General features: G+C 40.5%; 1 protein-coding gene across 1 annotated transcript; it reads left to right on the top strand.

Annotated features, from left to right (window-relative positions):
* The first annotated feature begins 207 nt into the window (after positions 1-207).
* On the top strand, positions 208-16,597 carry kiaa1328 (KIAA1328 ortholog). Its single transcript, XM_008280503.1, has 12 exons — positions 208-271; positions 735-770; positions 882-1,156; positions 1,282-1,382; positions 1,491-1,606; positions 6,805-6,929; positions 8,008-8,396; positions 8,556-8,774; positions 8,969-9,064; positions 11,053-11,144; positions 11,357-11,465; positions 16,167-16,597. The coding sequence occupies exons 1-12, from the start codon at positions 217-219 to the stop codon at positions 16,393-16,395; spliced, it is 1,842 nt and encodes a 613-aa protein (XP_008278725.1). The 5' UTR covers positions 208-216; the 3' UTR covers positions 16,396-16,597.
* Positions 16,598-21,158: the final 4,561 nt, after the last annotated feature.

Here is a 21,158-nt window from a genome sequence, read left to right as displayed (position 1 = left end):
CTGCAGGTGTCTGCAGTGCATCGTTTACGAGCTCAGTTTCACAACATACGCACAGGAAGCGAAGTGCAGTTTGACGCATTATGGACGCACGTTTGAGCCAATAGGAAGCCGCGTTTCTCCGGCACAACCAATCGACTCTTCCGCTGCAAGAGAAAGGCGGGGCTTTTATTCCTAAGCAACGCTTGGCTCTCTGGGAGTGGTGGCGGTTGTTTCAACATGGCGGCAGCAGCGAAAAGAAGTGGCAGTTCGGGAATATTTTGGATGAATGGCGGTAAATTACATTTACTGAATTCCATTACGTTTCTTGACCTGTTGTCGTCTATATAAAGCGTGTAGAAAGATGTAAAACTTTTCGAAAGAGTCTGTGGAAAGTTGTTGTCTTGGAGGAAGTGGGACAGCTTTTTAGCTAACTACATATCGTCAAAGACTACTTAACTAACTACCTCGTTGAAGTTACATTAATGTTACATGTTTTACGTTGAAACTTGTATTGCACGAGTTTTTTTTTTGTTTTTTGCGGACTTTCATTGCCAGTCAGGGTTGTTAGCTTAACTAATGCTGCTCAAATCAACACAATTTAAAGAGTATCATCTGTAGAAAGCTAGCTCTTTCATTCCTTGCTAACGTAAAATTGTTGTTTTCTCGGAAAAACAAGCACATGCTTTACCAGCTTTAGCTACATTTGATTGAACGTGAACTTACGTCCATGTCTTCTCTCTGCCTCGTTCACAAAGGATCAGATGAAGAACATCCCTTGGTGTTTGCTCCTGGTGAGTCGTTGTGCTACTATTTACACAATTTCTAAACACTCTCTGAAAGAATTGTATATATCTAATGTCCAGTTGCATCCTCTTATTGTGTCTTCCAACAAACTGTCTCAGGAGTGGATGGAGAGGTGAAGACTCGGACCCCTTTCAATTTGGGACAAGGCAGCACCAGTACATCCAATAAAAGAGGCTCCAAAATGCAAATAAAGAGTGCCTCTGACTGTAAAAATCAGGTGACACAAAAGAGAAGAGGCAAAATGCAGGGCCACTCACAGAGCGCTCTCTCTGGGTCTTATATTAAGGAAAAAGTGTCAGCCTGCCACACTGCTGCTGTGACCGCTGAGCAGACCATTTCCCCGCCCTCTGGCACATTTCTCCCCTTGTCACAGGTAAACCGGTGTTTTGTGTAGACTGTTTTTTTGTCTTCCTCCCATTGAATTTTTGGTATAGTACAGTAAATGACAATATTTTACTCCTAACAAATCTGTATGCTTGTTACCTATTCTTCACACAGGTAATCTGCGACACCAGCAGAGCGAAGAGCGAGGTGTGTTTGAAAGACCTCTGTCCAGAAGATAAACGCCGAATTGCAAACCTCATTGAAGAACTTGCGAGGTAGTGACACTGAATTAGTTTCATTTTTGACTCATGTATTCCTTTGTGCTCTTTGAATGCATTAACTAGACTTTTCCTTTACCTTTTAAATTATTTTCTGTTTCGCAGGGTTAGCGAGGAGAAAGAGGAGTCCGTGCAGCGCCTGAAAGATGAACAGGGAAATTTTGAACGAAAGATCCAGCAGCTGGAGCAACAGAATCTGATGATAGCACAGGAGAGAGAGAGTATCCTTTCAAAATATACATACCAAAAATGCTGCAGTGAGACAGACTCTGCTTTGTGCATTAGTTGATTTGAGGTGATTTGTTGAATTTAGCATTTTTTGATGAAACCACAAGGTTATTAATGTGCTGTGTGGGTTTATGGTTGACCATTGAAAGAATGTGTTTATGTTGATGTGTTTAAAATCACTTTGTGTCTGAGAAAACGTCAAAGTGCTTTATTTTGTTTATTGATGTTTATTATGCAACTTGGTGTGTTGATTGCTGTTTCACAGACAATCGTGTCTTGGCATGCAAAGGCTTTTGCAAAATTTTCTATCATGAAAGCAGTAGTCCCATCATAATTCCAAGGTATGATGGTTGGAACAGAGTTTCCATGATGTTTTAGTATTGAATACTAAAACTGCATGATGAGAGGAACTGAAGTGGAATAATGGTCCTAAAATCTGAGTATGGGTATGGCTTTTTAATGAATTTATTTTTTTAAAATTGTGCAATTTTTTGGCCTTTGGTTGGAATTTAATTTTGTTGTCCGCATTTTGTGCCACATGGTGATCTTTTCCTGTAAGATGTTAAAGTGCATAAGTTACTGACTGTATGGTTCCATTGCTGCATATGCTGTTCTGACAGTATGTCTGCAGGGGGCAGTGTTGTCTTAGGTAAGGCCATTCACAGCCTTTGGGCAAGACCCTTCAATCTGATACAAAAGGCAGAGAAATAGAGCAGATGCATTTAAATTATTTGATGCTTGCTGCAGTTGTCTTTTGCAAGTGCTTGTAGCTTATCCGCTGTTGTGTACAGAATCAATTTCATGGTTGGAGCCGTGGCCCAAACCATCTAATTCATCTTATCATCTGAAGATGAATTTTGAGATTTACTGAGAAGACTAAGGCGTTTTCTTTTGCCATGTATTTTTCTAACCCTTACTGAATTTTGAATGAAAAGTATAGAATGTTTCTCAGTTCCTCCTGTGAGAAACGAGATCAGATGGATCATCAGCTGATTTTTGATGTTCTAACATTACGTTAGTGCTAGAGTTATAACTCTGCAACCCACCTACTGTCTTCATAACAATTCTGCTCAGGTCAGTGCTGAGCATGGCCAGCAGTCAATTTAGGTTAAAAACACTGCGAAATATGAAGAGTAATTGACCCGGCTGGTAAATTGCACGATTGGCAACGGCGGCGGGGAAAATTAGGAAAGCACAACTCAATTAAAGGCACTTTGGCTTGGAGACTTGGCATTTACACCAAACTTCTAAACTCCATTAAAAAGGTATTTGAGAGGAAAAAGTGTTCGGATCCAAGCACCTCAGGGGGGATAACGTAGTCTTTTAAAGTGTGTGCAAGAGTCATGAAGGCTCTTCTCAGGCAGAAGGTTCCGGCACTTCTCCGAAAGGTTAAGGAGACACCAAAGGCAAACACACTGAATGAGAGTCTTGTCAAGTCTAATTCCATTATACCTCAGCTTATCTTATCTAACCAAGATTCAGGGTTGTCAGGGGCATAAAGAATGTAGGGCTATACCTTAGCCCCAAGCCACCTAGGATGAGAGCGAAAAGTACCCTTGATATTTGGGATGCTCAGCTGACATTTGGAACTGACTGGCATACAGGACTGAATTTGTGTTTGAGATAGGAAGGGCGTCTTTTGTACTTCAAGGCATGTTGGCATGGGCAGAAGTCAAGGTGGCGTTACTAACATGGTACACTGTTCTACTTGCTGTATCCACAACAAAGCACAGCAGGTGCTGCAGCTAATGCCACTTACTGAGTTGAAACAATTGGACAGAATCCTGAGGCCATGGAGAGAGGGACATAACAGCCCTGTTACATGCAATTGGAAAATGCTAATGCTGTGATAGAGGACTACCAGAGCTAAATCCATTTTTTACTTTTCCAAGTTTTGAATGTATGACATTTACAGTGTAGAAATCTGTTTCTATCCAATGTGCTGTTTGTGATAAGCATACATCAGAAGATTGCTTTTGGAGTTGTAAGATCATTGTGAGTGTTGATTATATCTGGTCTTGGTGTTCTGTGTCTTACCTTATGTACTTGTGATGAGTTTAGAAGTTTAAACCATATACTTGCTACTGGACAGATAATGCCCACAGCATTATCTGTGGACATTGACATTTGAACTGAGTACCCTTTTTAAAGCAGTTCTTTCTGACAAATAGTAGTAAGTCTGTTTCTATGATGGTGTTGTAGAAAAATATTAAAACAATAATCTGCTGTCATCAGAGACTAAAACTTGGTCTTGGTGTATGTTGAACATTCTGCTTAACTGAGTATTTATAATTGAACTGAACCAACTGTGGGCTTATTGTGAAATATCCATTCATCCATCCATCCATCCATTCATTGTCTATACACTCTATCCTCTGTGGGGTCGAGGGGGGCTGGGGCTGGGGCTGGGGCTGGAGCCGGGGCAGGGTACACCTTGGACAGGTCACCAGTCCATCGTAGGGTTACACAGAGAGACAGACAACCAAGCACACTCACATTCACACCTACGGACAATTTAGAATCACCAATTAACCTCAACATGTCTTTGGACTGTGGAAGGAAGCCGGAGAACCCGCAAACTCCACACAGAAAGACCCCAGGCGGAGATTCGAACCCAGGACCTGACTTGTGCATAATACATTTCATCTTTGCTAAAATGAACAAAATTGGATTGAGCTACTTATTGTGTTCCTATGAATTATATGGATTTTTGAATTTGTGAATTGTGGGCTTGTCTAACCTTGCTAGGTGAACAACTGACAGATTTCACAGACACAAGATTGTTTGCATACATGTCATAACTAATGATTTAGAGAGATACAGCTTATAGTCCGTGCCTCAAAGCTAGTGTTAGTTGTGATCAATGGATTATGAAGATGGCTGAGAAGGTTTTTGATAACAATAGTTTTCCTACAGTTTGCTCCTGGAAGCCCTTTTCAACGTAATTGTTAGCTGATGTGCAGAGTTATTTATTGGTTTATTGTGGGACTTGCACTCATGTCTCTTCTTCACATTCAGTAGTATTGAGGCAGTTATGTAAACCGTCTTCTTCTATTAATTCCCCGCCATTTCTCCTTTACACACATTCATACACTCACACACATTCACACATCAGTCTCCGCCCCCGTTCCTCTCACATTCCTGCTCAGGCTCAATCTGTTTGGCACAGTGTGCTAAAGCAGGCTTTAAAATATTCCCCCCTCCTGTGCAAATTTGTTCCACCTTGAAGTGGATTTCATTATTTCATTTGAGCCTCGGCCTGACAGGGAAGTGAATCATTTTGACAGGCCCCGTCTGAAGCCTCTTCAACCCAAGCCCTTGATTCTGAGTATTTTTGGAGCAGGGGGAGGAGTAAGTCATTGTTGGCACTTTGCAGCTCTGATGTAAACTAGGGGCTTGCAGAGTGCTTGGCCCCCATTGGCTGATGTCCAAGGCTGTGGAGAAAGCATGTTTAGTGTAGCGACTGGCTGAGAGGTGGAATCTTATCAGTGTTGTTCCACTCGGTTCAGATTACCTAGCGCTTGCTGTCCAGGGACTGCGTCACCCTCTCAACACATTAACACGATACCTTCATTTATGCATCAGGATGCTATGATGCTGCAGACTGGTCGGTTCTATGGCACAGATAGTCAGTATTTGTGTGTGGCCCCCCCACCACCACACCCGATTTGTATTGGGGCTTGATTCCAGTAGACTGTGCTGTGTCTGTATGTCTATTGTTTTAGGCACAAGAGATTATGTGGAAATAGCATTTTATGCGAATTTGTTGAAATATGAGCGGCAGTATGCATTTTTTGACAAACACCACTCTCTATCTTGGATGGAGGTGAAGTGTAGCCGTATGAGTATCTCCCCCATAAGACCCTTATTCATGCTGCATAAATAGGGGCATCTCTGCACAGGTTTACATGATGTGATGTCCTTGTGATGTCCTTAAGTTTTCCATATAGAACTACTTCCATGGACATCAGTGCAGCGGCAGAGGAGCCTTAGTTAGACGGAGGGTTCAATCAAAGTGTTTCCGCACATTTTCCCAGTGTTTATGGAAGCTGCTGCATTGCATTTGTCTGGTGTCTGGTCCTCAATTCAAAGTCGTCCCCGCTCTCTTCTCTTTCCCTCTGTTTCATTTCCACAGCCTGATTGAAGTCTTCTAACAACCAAAGTGTTTTCTTATGGAGTGTTCCGCCAACTATTCCTTCAATAAGACTCTACTTTGAACTTTGATTTTCTCTTTAAAATGGGGGCTCTTTTTCAAATGGATGCTGAGAAACTCATCAGCTGGGGGAGCAGGGACACCATCATAAAAAGATATGGCCTGGAGGAACACACTTTATGGTCAGCTTGGGTGGGAGTGTGTGTACTACTTGCTTTATTGTAGTGTTTATGTGTGGGCTGTTTACAGTGCAGGTTGGGAATTTGCACTCTCATGTCTTGCTGTTTTTGTGTGTGTACTAGAAAGTCAGACCGAGGTTGATTATTGAATGTGTGTGAGTGTGTCCCTCCATTCTCATGCTCATTATCTTTGTATGTGCTGGTGTGATGTGGTGCTGCCACTGTCATTAGTGGGCTCCTGAGGCGCAGCAGTAGTCCCGCTCCAGATTAGTTTTCTTGTCGCTGCCAGCTCTCTGTCTGGCAGATAGCCTGGCATGGCACTGCCCAGCTCAGCTCAACACAGCTTGGCCCGACCCAGATGGTGAAAGCTCTGTGCCACAACAACAACTTTGATTTTGCTGGACTCATCTCCCTCTCTGTTTTCAGTCTTGCTATTCTCTCTGCTTTTCTGGTCCAATGTGTAATTGATTGCAGAGACAAGGTTTTAATTCAGATTGTCAATCTAAATCTATCATCTATCTTTTTTTCCCATTTAAATTGCACAAGAGAACCTTTCCCTTATCTTACTAAAATTACTGCACAAATATACCTTTGTAGTGAAACTACACAGGGATTTCACCTTCAGAGTTTATGTGGGTGTATTTCATTTGTGATAGTTTTACAATGTAAAAATGAAAACAATTTCCTATTTCACCAAAATTTTTGAGCCATCATTTCTTTCAGCTATAGTTTTTCAAGACCCACGGTCTACTTTTTTCAGCTGAATCTAGGGCAGAGGTTATGATGTAGGCTAAAGGTTATGTTATTTCAGTTTAGCTATTGTTTTACTTTGTTTGTTACTTAACCCATGGTCACCCAGGCCTGCAGCAGCAGTACAGAGAGTGCCAGGAACTGCTTGGACTCTACCAACAATATCTTTCTCAGCAACAGGCCAAACTCAACCAGTCCATTGCCCAGCTCACCCAGCCACCAACCCACAGCAAGGTAAGGAATGGGATAGAATTGGTATATGGTAGGTTGTACACACAATTACTGTTGTCGCAGCCAGTGCACATGGAAAATATATAGTAAAAGTGATGGCTATGCTCCTATGGGAGCCACTTTCAGTGAGGAGCCCTGTTTGCCATCCGTCACGCACCCAGGCACAAAAACATCCAGTGGAAATACATGCAACAGCACATTGTCCCATGGCCAAGTGCCATAATAATTCATAACAAATCACTATAGTCCACTTCAGTCACTAGTTCGATATGACTACAACATAGTGAAAACTCTCTCAAGGTGACACTTTAGAAGCGAAGACGCCTCTTTGGCTTCAGCCTCTGCAAGAATAGATGACTTGGCTAACCTCATTGTCCCGCAGTGGCTCTGAATTATGTGTGTTTGCCTGCTCTCTGACCCTCAGTAAATTAGTCACAGTCTCTTCCCCAGTCAACTATAAGATGGGCTTTCCTCCTTATGTTTATCTCATAATATTCCTGACCTTGGCTTACCTGCCACTTATGCTCAGTTGAAAATTGTCCTCTTAATCCTGTGGCCACTGTCCAGTTTACGGTTTTGAAGGATGATTTGCATTTATGCTGCTATAAAGCTCAGCTCTCCACTAACGCCATGTCTGTACAAGCTCCGTAGTGAAAGCAAGACGTTACCACAACAGCAGCTTGAGTCCTTTATCAGTGTCCACACAGGATGCGTTCAGGTACTGCTGTTTGCTGCTGGAGCTCAATGCATAGTCATTGTACTTATCTGCACAAAATAAAAGGAAACAGAAAAAAAAGATGCTTTGAGTTGCAGCAACCCACTTAAAGTGCATGTAAAACATGAACTCTTGCAGTGGCTCTTCCAAGCAAATGGGGAGCTCTTACCGTGCATAGCAACATGAGCAAATTAGGTTGGTAAGTGAGTCCTAATTCAGTATTGGTAAATTTCAGTTTGTGCCTCAGCTCTAAATTAAAGTTTTATGGAACTGTCTAATGTTTTTGGCTGAAAAACTCCATCAGTTTTTCAGAGGCCTTCTGAATTGGCCAAAATGCATTTATTGTCCTCTTTGTTCTCTGTCCAGGTGCTCAGTAGCGAGGAGGCCCCCAGCAGGACATCTACAAGCAGAGCTAATGGCTCACTCTTTGATGGCTCATACCTCAGCCTGGCTGCTACCGGACCACAGCCACCTCAAGTGTACAGGAGTGGTGATGGAAGAGAAAGAACAGTAAGAGCTTTTAGAAACCCCGCCTCTCTTTCCTGTGTTGATGAATTAAGTCTAGCTGGTGGGCCGATCAAACAGCAGATGAGTCAAAATTGGGAGTGCAGGGAGCCACACTCATGCCATAAATGTGAGCACTGCCAGTGCAGTGGTCATGACACTGGCTATGGAACACAGCAATGGAGAAGTAACAACATCTCTCATCTAGTAAACGGCCACCATGACAACTTTACCCAAGAGGCCTGTGAAAGGTACGTTTGTTCCCCATATAGTCATTATTTATCATTTCACATGATTACATCACTGTTGTGTGTGTTCTGAGTTTTTGTAAGATTCTGAATGTGGTTAAGACAAAAACAAGAAGAATGTTGAGCATGGATATTAAGTATGGAACCTGTGTTTACACACAGGCTGCAGAGTGAGAATACCATGTGTTCAGAGGCTAAGGAAGCCCTATCCAGGCCTCTGCTGGGTCATGAGGACTGGGAGGAGAAGAGGCACCAGCTTCTGCTGCAGAAGATACAGTTGGAGATGGAGCGAGAGAGGCTGCAGGCACGGCTGACTGAGCAGGAGGAGCGGCTCAATAGACAGAACCAGCAGCTACGCCAGTCACGTCTTGATTACAGCAGGTAGAGTACAGAAACCATAGAGAAATGACCCATATCTGGTGACTGTTAGGATTTGGGGGCATCAGTTGATGGGTAGTTCAGAATTAATTACCTGCCTATGGTCAGTCTCTTGTTTCTGTGTACTTCTTCAGTGTCTGTTATTGTAGATTGGTAAAACTCATTTTATTTCTCTTTCTCTTCTGTAAATTTGTTAGGTTTAAGCAAGCTACTCAAGCTGAGGTCAGCAGCTCAAACATTAGGAATGGAGATACAGAGCCACAGGGTTCCACCTACCAAGATTTACCCTCCAGGTAAACCACCAAACACCAGTAGACAGAAAGACAAAGGTCCTTTTCTTACTTGGCATTAACATGTGTCTTGGGTCATCCCAAAAAAAGTACAGGTTTGAAATATGGCTAAAAAAAAATAGGGTGATTCAAAACAATGCAATTAGCAAATTGCAAAGTCTGCATTTTAGAAAATACTGTATCAAAACTGTCGTCTTAGTAGTTTTACAAACTCATGCCACCCTCCATGTCAGTCACCAGTCAACTTGATGGTCTCTCATGAGTTAATGCTTCATCCCTTATTTTAATTCTATTAAACAGTGAATATTTAATTAAAAAATTATGTCACCGTTTGATGTTTTCTTCAAATCATTAAACCCTAGTATGAAAGCACCCAGGAAGATTTGAGAATGGAGTGAAATCTGATCGCTCTGATAATTAGGACCACATATGGCCTCGTTCTTTTAGCCTTGTGCACGAATGTGTCCTGGGCCACACTGAAGGACTGTCTGTTCAACTAATGTGCCTCCCGCTGATGAAAAACAACACTGCATTTGGCAGAGGGCCTGTACTACTGAGGAGGATTTGAGGTTAACGAGGTAACTTTATGTTTAATCGTGGTTTTTAGTACTACTTTGATAACAGATGGTAATTTATGCTGAAAACCGGACCTGCACTGGAACAGGTTATGTTTCAAGTAACGGATCAACATGCATTAAGACACCTCCTGACCAATCAAGTCTCTTGGAAAGGAGCATCACCATTTCTTGAAGAGCCCAAGGAGCTCAGTACGCAGACTGTGAGAGGGGAAGTTAGGAGTTTTAAGAGCTACAGGCGATTTCAAAGCGATTTCACTGTTCTTTATGCCTTTTTAGATCAATATAATCCTGAAACAGAAACTGATTAAAACACTAAAGCCTTGTACATGTTGACCCTATCAGATTTGCAATACGCCTACTTTTCAGTTTCAAAGATGTTTATGCATTTGTTCTTTACTTGCTCCCACAACTGTTTGTTTGCCAGTCAGCTGAAAGACTGTAGCAAAAACTTCCTTACATGCCATAATGATGAGAGCGAATGTAAGAATACTGAATTCATTCTCCATTTTACCATTAAAATAGTTTTATTTCTTGATTAGTTATTTGTTAAATAATTTGTCTTTTTTGTGAGTGGCATAAAGGGACCACATTTGTAAGTTTATTTTACCATTTTGTGATGCATAATGAAAATTGAACAGAATCGTAAATAACAAACTTACATCCAAGCACCTTATACACAATAGGACAGTGATAATAATAAGCATACTCATTACGCATTCACACACCATGTTTGTGATTGGTGATCTGGAACTCTACCTCTTAGATGTAAACTCGCTCTCAGCCTGATTTAAAAACCCTGCATTGACTTACCAAGTTCATAACCAGGTTTAGTTTTAGTGAAGTCAGATAACAAAAAGATACGCTGGGTATGCTGAATCTGATTCATACTACCGGTCTCTGCTCTAGGTCAGATACCTGTTGCTATTATCAGCCAGTAATTTTGCAGAAGGCTGAAGTCAAATAAAGCACTTTAAAAGTAAGTGACTGAGTAGCTCATGTGTTTCATCATGGCTCAGGTCCAGAGTCGGAGATAAATGCAGGTAACAGGCTGATTCCAGTGCTGAACTGTGTGAATATGGGCGGATGTAGGTTTGCTAAATTGGACCTATGCAGGACTATTGCATTTAGTCTTTGCAAATGGAAATAATGTATGTGTTTATTTGCATATAGAGCGGGGAAGTGTAATCCAATCACAAGTGGTCACTCAAGATGCACGTGGAGACGCATTCTAATGCCAGGTGTGAACTGACATACTTAGAGCTGTCCACTTGTGATGGGATCACCCAAGATGCATGTTAATGCCAGGCTGGAACAGGGCCAAACTGCTTTAGTCAGGCACATGCGAATATGCACACGCACACGCACACACACACACACCTACACCTACATAATTGTGTATGTGGTCTTTTACAGTGTGCGTGAAGATGCAGAAGCACATCCTGCAGGACAGAACTTGCATGAAAAACACTCTCAAACGGTGCCTGCTCCTGTGGACGCTGGCGATGGTAAGCTTGTATTTTTAATTAATCAAAGTTATGTTCTGACTGATGTATACATAAGGGAACTTTTCATCTTAAAACATATATACACCGTGTTAAGAGCTTGATTTTCTCCTAACAGTATTTTATTCTAGGTCTTTCATATGCTGTGTATAACTATCTTCCTTACATTACGCTCAGCTTCTGCTACTGATGTAACGCTTACTTGTTAACGACAGATCCCTTAAAACGATCCAGAAGGGACATGGCCACATCTCCAACAAAGTCCCCTGCAGGCCTGAATAAGCCCACTTCAGCATCTGTAATCCCAAAGACCCCGGAGGCCAGGTAACACATCCTCACCGAACATTAATGAACCATTTAATAAACATTTACCATTTATTCTAATAGTTCTTAATTTCATTTAGGCTTTATAGTGCTTTGTAAGCTCTGTTGCCTTTATTATGCTGGATAAACAGTAGTGGTATAACAAACATTCTGGACAACATAGTACATTCGCTGTCTAAAGAACAGCCTGTGTGGTTGGTTATGTGGAGCCTAAGTGCCTGGCAAAAGAGTAGATTGCTCGTTGAGCAACAATGAAAAACAGCACAGTTAAGCACCTGAATGATGCAGTAAAATGTCATGAATCTGTGCTAGTTTGAAATTCTAAACTGAGCTTGCCTCAGAATAGGGCTTATCTACTACAAGAAAGTCTAGGTGAAGAACAAAGTCCTGTGAAGGACACTGGGGAGATCATTTGCAGTATTTTATTTATTCACTGTGACCTCTTCTGGCAGTCTGTGTTTTTCCTGAAGAGGTGTTGACTATTTTGAAATACATACAAAACACAACACATGCAAGTATAAAATTAGAATCCTGAAGGGTTTCTTGGGCTTGCAGTTTCTGCAGTGTTAGTGGCTAAGTGATGACTTTTCTTAGTCTAGCTAACTTTTCGAGCTGTGAGAAGCTAAATGAAGCTTTTTACTGGGCTAGCTAGTGCTGTGGCCAGCCTGTCAGGAGACATGCTGCGTTCCATTAGTCGGCCTAGCAGGGATCCTGCAGCAGGTGTAATTGAACAGACTTCTGGATGCACACGCTGCCCTCTCTTCTCTCTCTGCTGCAGTAATGAGACAGAGTAAGCAAGAGTGAGGGAGAGATGTTAAAAATGTGTTTGAGGGTAAGAGCATTGGATAAAGTGAAAAATGGGAAGCGAGGAAAGTTAGAGCAGGTCCAGATGGATACCAATGGAAATGGTGAGAAAGACGTAAGAAGGGAGAGGAGTTTTGAGGACAGGAATGAATCACTGAGTGTAAGTGCCAGACTTCCCTTAAAAGGAAAGGACTCCTTTCACAGAACCATAATTAACCTGACTGTGTGTCGTCTTGCTGTTCATGTGTGTGCACTTGCCTGCCACTGTGTAAGGACTTTTTAGTCACTGTATCAGAACCAAATTACCAGATGCTGAAAAGCAAATACTGAGTTTCTTGACTCTACAACAAAAGAAAAACAAAAAGATTATTTCAACAGTAGATCAATGCGTTTCCTTTATGTCACATTTCCTGTACTCTTTTGTAAATGCGATGGTTGATCGGAGACACAGTAGCTGTAAGACAGCTTCCCACTCCTTCTTTTAAAGGATGGTTCTTCAAAACAGCTCAAAGTTTACAACTTGCGATGATTAACTCTTAAACAAAGCAGTGCCTGGTCCAAGTTGAACTGTGAGCTCTGGCAGATGCCCATTAATTCCAGCAGGGGACCAGGGTATCAGATCTTATTACCATTCATTTTCACCTCCAAAGCCTATTAAAATTGTTGGACTCTTAGCTACATACTGTGTTTTTTTTTTCCAATGCCAGTAATGAGGAAGTCTGCCTCTTAGATGTCTTTTGTGGATTTTTTTTTGTGTGCTCATGTGTATCTCTTCAGATAGTTATAATCCTCTGGTAATTCACTGATGTGGATTAGACATATGTGTTTTCATTTGCTGATGTTCTGAAATTCAGTGCATGCTATTGAAAAATAGTTTGAAAAGAAAAACTACTGCGGTGAACAAGGTAAAAGCGCCAACGTTTGTTATTATTTTCAGTCAAGTCGGCATTGTAAGTGTTGTCAGAGTGGCTTGACTTTAGCTAGTAGTGATGTGAAGTATGGTGGCATTTGTTTCACAAATATTTATTTCATTGTGTGAAACTTTGAAGGATAAGTCCTCAGCGCCCTGTTGTTCAATAGATATGCTATTGTCGCATTCATTAGGAGAATAACTATAAAAACACCTCCATTTAGTTATTCAGAGGATGAATGGCTTTTAATCGGTACAGAATGCTTCACCCAGTACTCAAACAAGAATTTTAAAGGGAAAAACTATTATCAGTGTGTAAAAAGGATTTAAAAACAACGCTGTGCTTGCTGATGTAAGCTAAATGGAATGAAAAACCTTCCTTTCGTAAAGAAAAGTCTGCCCTAATGTAAGATTTGCCATGTTACCCGAAGCCATCTCTTTAACTTGGAAGCAACATGCCCCTTGTGGCCATCTAATCTTAACCAATTCAATCTTGATGTGCAAATTGCAAAACCAAGCTGGGGTTAACATTAAGTGACCTTCTTAATCCTTTCATGAATCCTGTGCTAGTTAGTAATGAGACACAGTTCCAGCGCACCCCGCCCATCTCATCTCCATCCTTCCTGCCATTGCCCGCCTGCTATTGATTGGTCGGGAAATTGACATGCGTGATATACGCAGTGGCCATTATAGGTTTTTTATCTTACTGTTTGGACTGCAAATGAAAAGGGGCGCCGGGGCGAGACGGCTATCTTTAATGAAAGAGGGGAGCCAAATAAGCAGTGAAAGTTATGAGCGGGAAGAAGGTGGCGTTTGCTGAAGAGTTTGTGGAAATTTTATCTGGCCTTTCAGAGTTTGAAAGGAGACGCACAGTATTGGTGCATTGGGAGATTGAAGCCAAACTGTTTTCATCATACTCAAAGGATTCAGTTCTATATGTGGTCAAAGCATTTGAAAAACTTTTTTATTTTTTTGGAAAGCATAGTCGTACTCGCCTGCTGTTTCTGAATATTTATGAGCTTTTATCATTTTTACATCAAGGTAAAATATTGTCAGAATCTACTTTGTATTATATTCACTAATCATTCTTATTGTTGTTGTAACTGGCAGAAAAGATTGAAGTGTTTTAATACAACGACACCAGATGCTCTCAAAATGAACCAACATTCAAGGCCCAAAGGTTTTGACTTTTTCTATTTTTTTTTTTCATTTTAACAATGACAGAAACTTGTGTTGCTGCTGCCGCGCTCCTTGCATTTCCTCTGTATGCATGTAGCAGTAAAATAGATTTGCCGGGACTCTCTTGGGGGATATTAATATCTAGCAGCAATTCACAACTTTACTTCACGCAAACTGGAGCCAAGAAATGAAGTTCTTTGTCGCACTTTTTACCCCTCTGAAAATCTATTTGCATTCTCCCTAGCCTTCATGCAATCTCTGTGCCACCTCCCCTCCCTCACCCCTCCCACTACCATCCCCACCTCCCCTCCCCGTTCCTGCCCAAACTGTACCCCTACCCCCCACACTACCCTTGTTATAGATTGTGACCGCCGGTAAGTGATGCATTATTCATTACCAACATGTCGTTTGTTGATGGATGGCTGTTTGAGAGCCCTGTCCGTTAAATAAATCAACAAATAAAAATGCAAATTCTCACATTTCGAGTGAAGCAACCAAGCCAAAGTCCCTCCCCCACATTCCCTCTCTGCCTTCCTCGCTATCCACAAAGCAGCACTCATTTCCAGCCTCTCTCGTGCAAGCAGACACACACACTCGTTCTCACTCATGCTCTCGGTCTCTTTCTCTCTCTCCTCCTTTTCTTCCTTTTGCTGTTGACAGGCAGGAGACCAAATGAGGAAGACAGATTTACTTACTTGAGCTTCAGTCTCCTTTTTTTTTTTTTTTTCCCCCCCATCAGTTATCATCCCTCAGTTGACCCTCATTCACTTTCTCTCGCTCAAGCTCAAACATGTGCATACATTAGTCATGTTGCTAAAGCAAAATATAGCCTTTTACAGCTTTTCAGCTACTGATATGTGCTGCCTCAAGTTAGTTTCAAAACATGACATATCAAGGTCCATATTTACGTGGGGAGAAACACAAATGTGCCCTGATTGGAAGTTCCAGCAGTGTGTCTGTGTGCTGACCACCCACATGCATATCAACAAGTACATCCCAAAGATCGTCCTTACCTGGGAGAGCTGTGTGCAGAGCCGCGCGATGCAAATCGATGCAACTTTAAACGAGCAGAGAATTATGTTAGCAACATCAGTCGAGCATGCTTTAAAGAATTCATGTTTTGTATCTGGAATGGCCATCGTTCGACTGTGTATACACTGAATAATTTATCAAGCCAGCCAGACTGAGGGATTGAATCTCTATTAGCTTAATCTCCCCCGTTTTGGTTTATTTATTTCACTGCACATTCTCTCATTTCTATTCCAGGGGAGAAAGCACCGGGTTCTCTCCCCCTTTTTCTCTCGCACCTGCAAGAAACTGTGTTTTTCTGCTGGGACGCCCCAGTGGTTTTGACTTGTTAACGCTGCTTGTTAGGGTTCAGTGGGCACCTCAGCAAGAAAGATTTTGTTAACACTCGGAAAAGAGTTTTGCTTTCATATTGTCTGTGTTAACAAGTAAAAGGTGAATGACAAATATTTAAATCTAAAACTGTTAAGCTCCAAGTAGACTTTAGCCTTGTTCATGTCTGGTGTTGGTCCCTTGGCTTGCACCTTCTCGACTTAACTTTGAGGGCACGTAGTGTAACTGGAGGCCTTTGTGTGCATCTCTGTGCTGCAATGAAACGGCACGAGGATGCTCATTTGCAGCATTGCTTCTACAGGGCTCCACTGGGTTTTGTATTATAAACATAGCCGGTGTCAATTCAACCTCTGAAACGAGCTGAGGTCACATGTAGGAGGAAAAAAAACACAAAAGTAAATTGAATCAGAACAACAAAAAAACCAAAACACAAGCTTTACTTTTTTCAGGTCGGACTTTTCTGTGGTTGAGTTATTGGATATCTTCAGTCCCGTCTCTGCACGGGAGCAATGCAAGCCAACCATGCGAAGACCCAAGACGTCGCAGCATAGGTCTGCCCTCGCTGCCCCCACATCAGTGGGCCGAACCCTGCTTAGCTCCGGTTTGGCTTATCCTCAGAGTACACAGCAGGATCTGGAAGAAAGTCAAATACTGGAAGATATTTTCTTCATTTGCTGACAAAGAGGAAAATGAAGAGCAAGAAAAGAAAAGAACTCAATCACTTGACATTCACCAGTTTGGTCTTAACTCTTTTTAAAATGTCTTTCCTTTAATTTTCTAATGACACTCTGAAATAGGAACGAATGTTATGTTGCTGATTGTGCTATTGTTATACTGTGATGTTTTTGAACAATACAAATAAAAGCTTATTTATTCAGAATCGGTTGTCCTTCTGGTTAGTTGTTGCCCCCGCAGGAAATCTTTAACCCTGAGCTGTCGATTATCTCTGAAGACCTTGACAGCATAAATGCAGACTGAATTTCATGATACACAACTGTCTATTGTGAATCTGACTACGATGCATCCTTCACTGGAGATATATAGCTGGTTGTTTCATGTCACATCCAACACCGACATATTCTGAGGAACTGTGTGTTTTTAAGATATACTGTGGATGGCAGCTGAGTGCAAGTTCCAAAGTTTGAATTCACACAATAAACATGGGTATTTTTGTATTGATAAATTATCAGTAATTATGACAAGACACACCATACTTTATTCTAGACTGTGCTTTATTATTGGGCTAAGCTGAGACGCATCATTCATTTAAAATTACAAAAGAAGAGTCCAGGGGACCAGAGAATGGTGCAGTCTGGAGAGACGGGGGCGGGAGCCTAAAGCGCACTGCCCAATCAGAAGCTTAGCTCATCAGGAACCTGGCAAAGCTTAATATGCAACATTCATTTCCCCACCCTCCATATGTGCTGAAATTGGGAAATAGATTTCCAGAATACTTTGAAAACCACATGAAGAAAAATGTGATTCTAGCAACACTACTGAGATTTAGAAATAAAATCACTGATAACGGCACTGAAACAAAAATGATAGGAATGCTTTTTTTTCTTTTTTTTGATGAAATAGTGCAGTTTTCATTGAATTTTGTTCTTTGTTGAACACATCAGTTGAACAAGATCAGAGCTCTGTCAAACAATAATACAAAGCAGGATGGGAAAATAGAAGGAGATTAATAACATTTTAAAAACCAAAACTTGTTTTTTTTTTTGACAGCAATTAATCTGTTATTAACAATAGGTCAGACATTAGTTCATTACGTATTAGCAGCAATTTAACTAAAGGCGTATCTTCTATCGATCGTGATGCACATCTAATTAAACAGTTGGTTTAAGATGGAGAGTTTAACCAGGAATTACCTCCCCCCCCTTTTAAAAGTTTGTTTAAAGGTTTCAGAATGGAAGCAAATGATACTCAAAGTTAAGGAAAGGTTCTGCTAATTTGGCATCTTTTTTTTTTTTTTAAACAATCTTTTAACAAAGCTTACTTTTTTTTTCAGAACAGAACAGTATGAATTTATAATTACAAATATACATAAGGCTTTAGTGTTGTACTGCATTGTTGTGAGTTGTTGGCCAGCCACAGGAATGTAAAATCAGTCTTCGTAGTTGTTGAATTCAGTGTTTTTTTCCGATACTTCAAGTGGTAAGATGTGACGCCGTGATACGAAGTAGCACTTACAAGCAAACAGATCAGTGGCAATAATAGAGCTCAGATCTTGAATCAAACAGCACAAATAAATAAACACAAATAAATAAATAAATAAAATAAATAAATGGTTAATAAATCTGTCTTTGACATCACTTGGTCAATAGGAGCATTTTTTTTTCTCCATCATCAAAGAAGTGCTGAAGGCATGGTCCTGCAGACAGGAACAATGATCATCTGTGGACCACAACAGTGGCCCATGCATGTCATATAAAAACTATTTGGTCACGTACCAACTCATAGAAAAATAATGCCATGAAAGCATGCATATCATCTCGGACATGACTTATAAATAAATATCTAAACAAATAGATAAATGAATAGAACCCATTAAAGTATTTTTTTTTTCTTTTTTTTATAAAATAGGTCAATGTGTGTCTAAGCTGTAACTGAGGTCAACGCTCTCCCTGACTGTATTCTGGATAAATGCCTTGGTCAGGTCCTACAGTTTGTACCGTATCCTAGCGACTATTTTTTTTTTTTTTTTTTTTTGTACCTGGTTTTAATGAGCATTATCATGTTTTCATTCATATATTTTTTTTTTAAAGTATTTAAAGTACTTTATCCAGTCCTTGTAGATAGAAGTAAAAGTCCTATAAAATATGCAAACCTATGTACAGAGGAAAACAGAGCAAAAAAAGAAACAATTTACAGTATATTCATCGGTTTATGTATATATTTATATATATATATTTATATTCAAACTTCTGCTCTGTTTCGTGTTGTTTTTGAACCACTATACTTTGTTTTGCTTTTCTCATGTAAACTTGCAGCTTAAAGTTGGAGCAAATGAAGATGAGGTGCTTGGCATTCTAGTTCTCATGGTCGTTCTGCTTCGCCTTATTTCACTCGACATGAAAACATGGGTGAAAGACATGAGTAATTGCTCAAACAAACCATTAGAAAAGCAGAGAGTGTGTCGACACTGTTTTTTTTTTTCTTTTCTTTTCAATTTTCTCAGAGCAGCGGGGCAGTCAAAAAGGGCACACAGTGTGGCGATCAGGGATGCCAGACATGACATTTAGCATCAGATGTTATTGTTAGACAGCGACAGTTCAGGTGGATGCGTAAGAAGTTTTGTACTGATCCACCACAGACACCGTCACAGCAAAAAAAAAGATCGTGATGGTCATCTGGTTTTGCACTGTATGCCGTGCTCAGGAGATTGTTATGTGGCACACACAAACAGAGGCATCCTGGGATGGGTAGTGGCGTCTTTTAGCCTCGCTGGATTTGGAAGGTAAATGTTAAATTATTCAAACTGCTAAAAAGGTTAGACACAGACACTGGGGAAATAGCATAATGAGCAGTTTATAGGAAAACTAGTAACAGCACCCAACAGGAAGCATTGTCTTCCAAAGTGTCATATAGCCTTATAAATATTCATATATATAAATATTCATTGAGTAATCTCTACCAGCTCAATATGTGTTGAGTGCAGGGTCTAATAAATCCAAGTCTGTTGACCTTTTGCAGGTGTATAGTAGGTGTTCATACCATTTTTGTAGACTATTATGAGAAACTGTACGCTAAAGCAATATGAAACCAGCCTCGGTGATACAGCAGTTGTAATGGTTTAAATGGCTTTTCACACTTATTGCTTCATTTTACAGTTTCATTATAGTTTTATGTTTGTATTTAATTGCATGAGAACGTTTACCATAAGGCAATATAACATCTTCTAAAGGATATGCTTCATGTCAAGTATTACCAGCAGAGATCCACACATTAACTGCCGGATAGGAAGGTACATATTTTCCCTTTTTCTGTCCAATGTCAGGCAAACTCTCTAACGTGTTCATCAATAATACATCACCTTCACAGCCATTAAAATCCTGATGCTGGGTCCAGTAAGCTCAGTCACGTCCCCTATCGAGCCACGTTGTGCCACTCGCAACCCTGAACTTCACCTTTTTTTTGTTATTTTTTTTATTTACTCCAACCAGTGGAACGTTGTCACAGGTGCCCTGCACACAGCTTGGATAGTTAGTACCTGTGCTAACAGGTTACCTAATGCCCGCTTTTGTTGTGTAATCCGCATGAGTCTACATCTGTTCTAAATGCATTTTTTTTTTTTTTTTAAATGATGGACTAACAGTGGTTTGGACGATTTGTTATATTTGACATGCACTGAAGCTCTCTACGCGACTGAGAAATGATATGGATCTGGCTGTAGTTTTGACATCATAATAGCGCGTTGGCTGCTTGCTGTAGTGTGTGTTTAGTTTTTTTTTTTTCTTTGTTTTCTGAGAGCACAGTGCTTGATGGCAGATTCTGCAGGTGACAAGGCACACCTTGACATGGTGACAGCCCATACGCTACATGCACTTTACTGAATGCAAAAGAGAGCAAGGGTTTTGAGACGTCTTCATTTTGGTTCAAGTTTCAAAGAGAAGTTTGTGTGTGTGTGTGTGTGTGTGTGTGTTTGTGTGTTTGTGTACGTAAGCTCAAAAGATATGTTTGGAATAGAGTCGAAGATAATTGTCCTTTTCCTCTAAAATCATTTAGCCTGATTCTCTTAAAGCCTGCTACTGAGATGTGGCTTTTTGCATTTTTCAGATATTATTTACACCATATGTGTTTTCTCACACATGTATCTTTTAGCAATATATTGTGTGTCAGCATATAGGTAATCAGAGATAGGAATGCCTGCAGTTTTGGGAGCTGCCAGATTTGCGATTCTTCCCAAGCAGAGCAATGCTTCAAACTCCAGCTAAAATCTACAAAAAATTACAGCTCAACGTAGTCAGTAGCCGTTCTATATACAGACACACATATATAAAATATGTGCATATAAATACATATATTTGTGATTAATATCTATTTATCCATATATACTGTATATATGAATACATTTGCTTGAATGCTTGTTATACATATATATGTACTGCAAATATAAACAAGTTCATATATTTCAAACGTTTCTGATGTTATTCTATCTATGAGGTTAGGATGTCAAGTTAAAAAAGATAAGGCTGTGATACGGAGCAGCCCCTCCCATGCACTCGCCATCCCTCCCAAGACAAAATGAGAAGAGAAAAAAATAAACATTTTGAGTAATTGTAAACTAGCGAAGTGAGAGACCCCATTTGGTCATCTGAAATAGTTTTGCCTGTATTCAAAAAGCATATCAGCAATATATATGTATATATACATGTGTTGTATATATTCGAAATGTACACTTCTTTTAAGTGCAACTCCCCAACCAGTTAACACTGACT

Source organism: Stegastes partitus, unplaced genomic scaffold (genome assembly GCF_000690725.1).
Source record: "Stegastes partitus isolate 25-593 unplaced genomic scaffold, Stegastes_partitus-1.0.2 Scaffold197, whole genome shotgun sequence".
Classification (NCBI taxonomy): Eukaryota; Metazoa; Chordata; class Actinopteri; family Pomacentridae; genus Stegastes; species Stegastes partitus.
The sequence above is the reverse complement of the archived record's forward strand: the minus strand, read 5'-3'. Positions and strand labels throughout refer to the sequence as shown.